General features: G+C 29.6%; 1 protein-coding gene across 1 annotated transcript; it reads right to left on the bottom strand.

Moving 5' to 3' along the window:
• Positions 1-6,717: 6,717 nt before the first annotated feature.
• Positions 6,718-8,276, bottom strand: LOC124838172 (blue copper protein-like). Its single transcript, XM_047313698.2, has 3 exons — positions 8,042-8,276; positions 7,445-7,927; positions 6,718-7,348 (listed from the first exon to the last, which is right to left on the bottom strand). The coding sequence occupies exons 1-3, from the start codon at positions 8,214-8,216 to the stop codon at positions 6,969-6,971; spliced, it is 1,038 nt and encodes a 345-aa protein (XP_047169654.1). The 5' UTR covers positions 8,217-8,276; the 3' UTR covers positions 6,718-6,968.
• Positions 8,277-8,530: the final 254 nt, after the last annotated feature.

Below are 8,530 nucleotides of genomic sequence, written 5' to 3'. Positions count from 1 at the left end.
CTACCATACAAGGTTAGTCAATTTCAATTGTCTTTGACCAAACCAAGACCCCTAGACAAGGACCTCTTGTTATTCTCACCACATGACTCATCACTCTCTAATTGAGCATGAATGATCATTATAATGTAGGATGAGCCCCAAACTTAACTCCGGCCATTCATACTTACAACATTATCCAACACTGCCATGTAACCTCTTCACGAGGATCATGAAATTACGTCCTTCAATACCATTCACTTAATCCACAACATAATCATCATCAATCATCATATAAATATCACCTACTCAAAGTATTTCAAGGATAAAAATTCATTTATAATAATTTGGAAATAATAATTACACAACACAATTTTCATCATAGTAGCATGATACCATAACTTAGACACGAAAAACAGCCTTGAAATCCTCATCAATAGCTCCAAAAGGGTCCAAAACCTTCAAAAAGGTCCAAAAACCCCTAAAACGACCTAAAGAACGTCCAAAATGAATATCCAAAACCTCAAATTTGAGATTTCCCACAACTTAGTTTTTTGCTAGACAACTCCTCACCAAACTACTCTTACCCAGACGATCTCTTACCAGACGACCCTTATCAAACCCTATTTTGGAGAATTTTCATCTTCTTTGTTCTCATTTGTTAGCATTTGTGCTTACTTAAATTGGCTTATTGAAAACATCATTTGGTGTTATTATTGGAGACTCTTTTGTACTCTATTATTGATCATAGTGGATTTTTCTTTGGTCTGGACCACTCGTGCTTTTTACCTTGCATTGAGGAGTTTTCCACGTTAAAAATTGTTGGTGTCTCTTTGTGCTTTGGATTCTATTTTTGTTCTATTTGTTTGGTACTCCTCGCAGATTCTCACAAGAAGGGGGATTGAATTTCTGCTGCATTATTACTCTTTGTCAAGTTGTTATATTTTTTGGCCCTTTCTCCCATCAGACAGTTCCTAAAACTCCAAACTTTCCCAACAACCATGATTTCAAAATAGTACCTTTTAAAACCCCTCACTTTGATGTCCAAAATTCATTCTTCTTCTAATTTATTCCATACCCAAGTTTTGTAACAACACATCAGCTTAAACACACTAAATCTACATTCATAAATTCATCAATAAACAAATTTTAACAACAACAAACCAAACACACCAACATACATGAGTTTTCAATTCAATATACCACCATTTTCAACCACCAAACATACCAAGTTTCACAATTTAATTAAAGTTCATAAATCAATCATCACATCATCATACAAACATCAAATATCACATGCATACCAAATCCAAACCAAACAAATTAGCTTCCCTTACTTGGTTGACAATCCGATGATTTTAAGAATTCTAATATTCCTTCTACTGCTTCAAGATCTCCATTTGCTCTGTATAGCTGAAATCAATCGACTAGAAGTGAAAATCTCGCCTCAAGCAACATTTAGGTAATCTCTTATATTCCAATAAATAAGTAAGGAGGTAGAGATTCTAGAGAGAAAATAGATGAAATTTTAATAAAGAAGTTTTAGAGCGATAAAATTTCTTAGATAATACTCCTTATTAGTAAGTTTTATTTATACGATTGATATTTTTTAAATAAAATAATGAAGTATATTTTTTTAAAACCATACAATATCTTGAATTTTGAGGATTTTACATTAATTATCCTACTATTAAAAAATCAAAATAAACTTTAAATAATAGTAATATTAAATAGTGTTTATATGGTAAAAACAATTAATTAATATGTCATTTAGATAATATATTGTTTAATGTAGATGATACCTTATTTAATATGTCAATGTTTATTTATATATAACTATTTAAAAAAGATAATGATACTTTGACAACATTTTTTTTACAACATTTTTTTGACAACATTTTAACATAATCTACGTATCATTCTGTGATTGGTCCAAAATTACTCCACAATCAATAATAATAATCATAAACACCAACATGGACCAATCAGAAAATGACACGTAGATGATGTTAAAATGTTGTCAAAAAAATGTTGTCAAAGTATCATTATCATTTAAAAAATAAGTATTTTAACACTTTTCTATAAGTCTCTTAATAATTTTAGTCAAAGTCTCTCTAAAATAACAAATAATTGTTTAAAGTCTGTCAACTGTGTTTACAAAGTGTAAAGGGGACAACTTGTTGCAAGATTATTAATTATTACATGGAGAGGTCACGGAAGTACACTTTTACTTTCTCAGTTCTCTGTTTAAAGTATAAATTAATTAATTAATCATTTAAAGTATTATATATATATATAAGGTAATATTGTTCATGATGACTTTCTCTTTCAATTAGTTGTCTATCTTTTACTTTTAAAATTAAAAATAATTAGTTAAATAAAAATTTGATGGTACTTTATGCATTTAAACAGTTTTGTTTTTCTCAAATATTCTTCATGCTTCTTTGCACATTCATCCAACAATTAAATGACATTGAATAATTTATTTTTATAGTCTCTCTCACTGTTCTCTCAATAATAATAAAGTTGTATAAAATGAAGCGAAAGAATACAATAGCATGTCATGTGCATCCACAATTTATTACTAGTAATAAACTTTTTGTTTCTCTATGTATGCCTACAACCCATATTAATATATGACGCTCGCCACAATTAATTAATATAATAAATTGAATTAGGTCTCCACAGAGTTAATATAATAAATGTGAAAGGCCCAAAACGTGTCTCGTTCTTCCATTGAATGCGCTTTAAAAATTCATAATGGTGGGCCAAATTCTAAGCCTTTTTGGTGGACGCGAAAGGCCCATGTGAAAGATTACTGTTATTTTTCTATTTTTGTTAGCTCAACATTTGGAGAGTATTAGTAGTAGTAGTAGTCATGTAAATGACTAAATTTTAATTAGTTTTATTTTTTAAAAATGAATTGTTAGTTATTTGATTTTGGTCTCCGATGATGTCTACTTGCTCTTGCAAAATTATTATTTTTTCTTTAAAATTATATGTAAAGGTGCTTTACACGTTCACAGATTTTATTTTTAAAAAAAGTTTGTAATAAAATAATATTGATGGGTTTTTGCGTGTATAAAAAAATCCAACACAGAATTAGTTGGAAAAAAAAAGGAAAAAGAAGAAGCGTGTTTTGCTGAATATTTTGAGTCGCTGAAAAACAAAACTACTATAATTCCACGCATAGCTGCTTCATTTTGACTTTGAACAAGTGGAAAGTAAAAACTCGTTGACCAAAAAGTAATATTCGTTTCTTCTAGAAGTAATTCTCTATTATTTGTTAAAATATTATTTGGGCCTCTTAATCATGAACACCGGTGCTTTTATTTTTTTCACTTATATATTTATATATTTAAGAGTGCTCTCTCACTAGTTATTATTATTATTATGTTAAATTTTTATGACTTGTAACATTGAAAAATTTCCTTGAATATTTAAGTATATATAATTATTTCACGTTTGACGTCTAATATTTTTGGTGTAGTCTGAGAGTCCCTACAATCATCAACTTCTCCTTTCACACTCATCCAATCGTAATACAAAATTAACTGTCACATTTTCTATCAAACAATGTAATGTTTGTGCTTACCAACATTTTATGTATTAAGAATAAATTTTAGTATTAAATATGTATTTTATTTTTATTTTTTTTAGTAAAAATTGGAATTATTTTTTCTTTATAACTTTATTCGAATTTAGTTTTTTAATTTTAGAAATGTTTAAATTTAATTTTTAATTAAATTTTGTTAATTTTAAATGTATTTATTTGAGTTTTTTTTTATATTGTTTAATACATTTTTTTTTAATATTAGTTGAAAAAATGTATTTAAAATCTTAAACAAAGTTAATAAAATTTAGTTAAAATATTAAATTCACGTAATTCTAAAGATAAAGAACTAAATTAATTTAAAATTTTAAAAAAAACTAATTCTAATCTTTACTTAAAATTAAAGAAAAAAACTTATTTAACCCTAAAATATTAAAATAGAAAAAGAAAATTACAAATACTAGTTTTGTGCATTGAGGAATCTATACATGATCGTGTTTTTAATTTACCAGAACTTAATACTGTGCTAACATGTGAAGCCCATAAACAAAGTTGTTGCGAGAAGTAAATAAGTAATTTTTTAAAATGGAGGGAAATGGGGAATGATTTGAATTATGGGTAAAACTAGTAAAATAATAAAGTAGGAGATTATATAATGATTTGCTTAACTCGTTAAATCAATATAATGCTAAAATTAATTTTATTGAAGTTTTTATTTAAATAAAAATGTATGACTTTAGACTTTAAATGAATACTGATAAATACAAAAGGACAGGTCTATTTATATTACTACAATAAATTGTAATATTTGTGATGAGTAAAATTGTAAATTTTAATAATTAAAAATATTTATAAATGAAACTTTTGATATTTAAAATAAACGTGAGATTTATTTGTGAAAAATTTGTCACATGTATAAATGCTGGTAAATTTCCTTCAAAAGAAATAAAAATATTAGTGGTTCAAAAATGTTAGGTTTATAAAAGAATAGTCATTTCCATACAATAATCATTTGAGTATAATGGATTCTGATACTATTTGTTAGATTTATAAAGTGAAGGAGACACAACCTTGAGAGTTAGGTCTTGACATTATCCTCTATAAAAAACCTTAAAGTAATGGATTAATGAGTCTTCATCTTTATATAGCATTCTGCTTTCTCAATTATATCCAAGATTACATATACTCACACTTAAAATTTTAACCCAAAACTATCACAATGTATATTTTATTCTTATTTTCATTTGATATTTCATTAATGTTTAAAATTGCAACAAAATTCACTTTTATTTTATTATAAAATATCACATTTTAATAATTAGAAATTGTCACACTTTGTTTAAACATTTTTTTTTACTTTTCATTAAAATTTTCAAATTCAAAAATGTATTTATTAATTATTTTTCAATAATTTTAGAATCAATAATTAAAGTATCTAATTTATTTAAAATTATTTCAAATAATAGTAGTAAAAATACATTTATCTTAATAGAAAAATTGATAGATTAAATGTATAATATAACTAATAGTTATCATGAGATAACGACATAAAAATGTACAATTATTTATAGGCCTGTCCATTAAACTATAGTTTCCTAAAAGCCAATGTTTATTTATTTACATGTATATATATTATATATAATGAGATGAAATTTTACAATTGATTATAGGCCGCCTCAATAAACTTAGTTTTTTTAATAAGTTTTACAAACATGGATTTTAAAATATAATGTAATGTTATGATTTTAAGTTGATAGAGTAACATAAGCCCATCATCATATAATCAATCAAGATATTGATTATTTTGAAGCTTCGTTTGTCATGATTTTATTTTAAAAAGCGTATCGAATAATGAAAGAAAAAAATATATATTTAAATCACTTTCTCGACTTAACTATTAAATATAATAGAAATAAATAATGTATAATATAACTATTTTGCATTATTGATACACAATCATTGAATTTGTTAAACCATTAACGTTTTCGGATAGATAAATCTAGAAATTATCACTGGTTGACTACGCATAAAGTCTAAAATTCTACTCAGTTATAAATTATAAGGAGATAAAATTCCGACTTTACACAATTAAATTGTAAAGTAAAAATAAAGAAATTTAAATCCGGCAAGTGATGGTGGAATAAAAAAAATAAGTAAAAGATGACAATAAAAGACAAAGAAAGAGATGAAAGGAAACAATTGGTAAGACATGGGGAAATTAAAAAATAATGAAAAAGAAAAATAATTGAGAAAAAAGATATTTATATAAAAGGGACTTTAGCAAGAAAGAGAATGTGATGGAAAAGAAACATGAGAAACAAAATGGTTACTTTAATTTATAGATACAGAGCACTAAGTTGTGTGCATGTTGCATAGCTTTTATTTAAAAAAGGGTCCTCCTGCATAGGATGCCAAAATCCCACGTACCTAATCCTTCTATTAAATTCATCAAAAGAAGATAAATGAGAACCCATCTTTCAAAGCTCAATATAATCTAATGTTTATGCGCAATTGACAAATTTATCACTGTGTTGGTAAATTGAAATATGAGTTGAAAAGTCTTATATACAATAGAAAAGAAAAAATTAAAACAATATCAACTGTTTACGTGGATTAAATTGATAAGTAATATAATAGAACAGAAAATTCAATTCAGTTTTTTTTTCATTTGAATAAATTTAAAAGAGAATGAGTGAATGAATTTAAAAATACTTTTTTAAGAGAAAGTGATTGAATGAATTTAAAGATAATTTTTTTGTAGTTTATTTGGATAGATTTTAAAAATAAATGAGAGTGAATTTAAAAATAAATTTTTTTAATCTATTACATCAATCAAATTTTACACTAATTCTTACAAACTTTACTTTTAAATCCACTCTTATTTATTTTCAAAATCCATTCAAATAAAAAACAAAAAATTTTACCTTAAAATTCTTTCAAATTTATTTAATCACTTCCTGGATTTATTCAAATGAACAAATATTTGATGATTTTGAGTTTTGGGGTTCGAAAGACCGCAATACAATCGTTATGACTTCCGGACGTCACGCTTTCTTTGTTTTCAACTTTAATTTAATTTTCAGAGAGAGTAAGTCATCAACCTTCTCCTAATTCAATAATCAAAACCAATTTTGCCACCAAACAAAAGATTGACAGCGAAAGGCGTCGAGACAGATGTGACACATGTGTTCAACATTCAAATAAAAAAAATATATTTGTATATATATATATATATATAGGAATGTCCAATTTAAATTTCCATATATAGTACAAGAAACAGGAAAGAAAGAAAGAAAAAAAACAAAACTGTAGCGGATGAAGGGAAAGCTAAATTTATTTGTTATCCTAAAAAAAATAAAAATAAAAAAGTGAATTCATGAAACACAGAATGATAATAATCGCAAGTTCCAAACACACTCCTGGGTATAATCTCATGTCTCTAATAGAAGAAAGCCGCTGCAAGTGAAAGAAGGGTGGCAGAAACTCCAACGAGTCCGAGAGATGCAGCTCCGGAGTTCTGTGGGGGAGGGGCGAGAGAGCCTGAGGGAGAAGGGGTGGAAGGGTTGGTGGAGGGAGAAGAGGGGGAAGGAGGGGTAGCGCTGCTGCCGCTGCCGCTTCCGGTGACATTGATGGCGAGTTTTTGACCTCCTAGACAGTGCCCTGGAACTCCACAGATGAAGTAGTGAGCACCGGTTTTGTTCAGGGTGACTCTCGCGGGTGGAGTGGTGTAAGTGGCAAGAGGAGAGGTTGAGTTGCAAGAATCATAATCCTCCTTTGTCAATTCTTCTACGTTGTGTGCGTTAGATTGGTAGTTGAACTCTGCAAAACACAAACAATAGATGTTTTGTCGTTAGTTGTTTGATCAAGTATGGATGAGACATAATCTCTTAAAATTAATTATGGATGTTGGGTTACCTAGTACGTCTCCAACCCTGAAGGTCTTGCCAGAGGCCCAGGATGTGTAAGCTTCAGCACCGTTAGTGGGAACGGTCCAGCCCAAGTTGTCTCCAACAGTGAAAGTGACTGGTCCGGCGGATGGGCCTGGAGCAGGGGCCGGGACAGTGCTTGGTGCTGATGCTGGTGCTGCTTCTGGCACAGTGCTCGGTGCTTGTGTTGGTGTGGGGACGGGGCTAGCCGTGGGTGGAGAGCCACTCCTACTGGGTTGAGGGGCAGGGGAAGGAGTGGCAGAAGCTCTGTTAACAACGTTAACGGTCAATTTCTGACCGAGGGAACAGTGTGATCCAAAGGTGCAAATGTAATATTGTTCCCCTGTCTCGTTCAGCGTCACCGTCGCCGGACCAGAGAGAAGGGTGAAGATGGTGCTCGCACCGTTGCATGCGTCGTAAGCTGATTTCGTAACCTTAGCCACGTCGTGTTGACCGTTGGTAAAGTTAAACACTGCAAAATTCATCGATTAAAAAAATTCTTAGTTGTAACCCACACCGATGCATACATTTGTAATTTTAATAACACATAAATTAATTAATTGGAAGATTTTGGAGATTAACGTACCGAGAGTGTCACCTACGACGAAGGTTTTGCCGGAAGCCCAGGCGGTGTAGGTTGCAGCACCACCGGAAGGGATGGTCCAGCCGGTTGAATCACCCACGACGTGTCTGGTCTGTGCAGCGGAGCCATGAAGCAGGGTGGCTACTGCAAATAACACAAGAAAGAAGCTTCTCGCCATAGATACGTGTTCTTGGTGGTAAGTCGCCCCTTTTTGTTTCTGGACAAGATCTCTGTGTGTTGTTCTTTTCTCCTTCTTTCTCTTGTTCTCTCCGTCAATGAACTTTTGATGTCGAATGCCAGTGTCTTGGTTGGTATTTATAGAGTAAGGGTAAATCAGTCGTTAGATGACGCGTATAATTATTTTTAAAGATTATTTTTAAGATATAATCAGATTATTTAAGATAATATATAATCTGTTAGAAAGATGACATTTCACTAAAAATATTATATAAAATGATAAGCAGTATATTAAAAAAATTATTTAAGATATAA

This window comes from Vigna umbellata, chromosome 1 (genome assembly GCF_029865625.1).
Source record: "Vigna umbellata cultivar VRB3 chromosome 1, Vumbellata_1.0, whole genome shotgun sequence".
Taxonomy (NCBI): Eukaryota; Viridiplantae; Streptophyta; class Magnoliopsida; order Fabales; family Fabaceae; genus Vigna; species Vigna umbellata.
This window is presented reverse-complemented; position numbering and strand designations above follow the sequence as displayed.

Coding starts and splice junctions, on each gene's coding strand:
- LOC124838172 (XM_047313698.2), bottom strand. CDS start 8,216: ATGGCGAGAAGCTTCTTTCTTGTGTTATTTGCAGTAGCCACCCTGCTT. Junction 7,928..8,041: donor CGTCGTAGGTGACACTCTCG/GTACGTTAATCT, acceptor TGAATTTTGCAG/TGTTTAACTTTACCAACGGT. Junction 7,349..7,444: donor CAGGGTTGGAGACGTACTAG/GTAACCCAACAT, acceptor TGTGTTTTGCAG/AGTTCAACTACCAATCTAAC.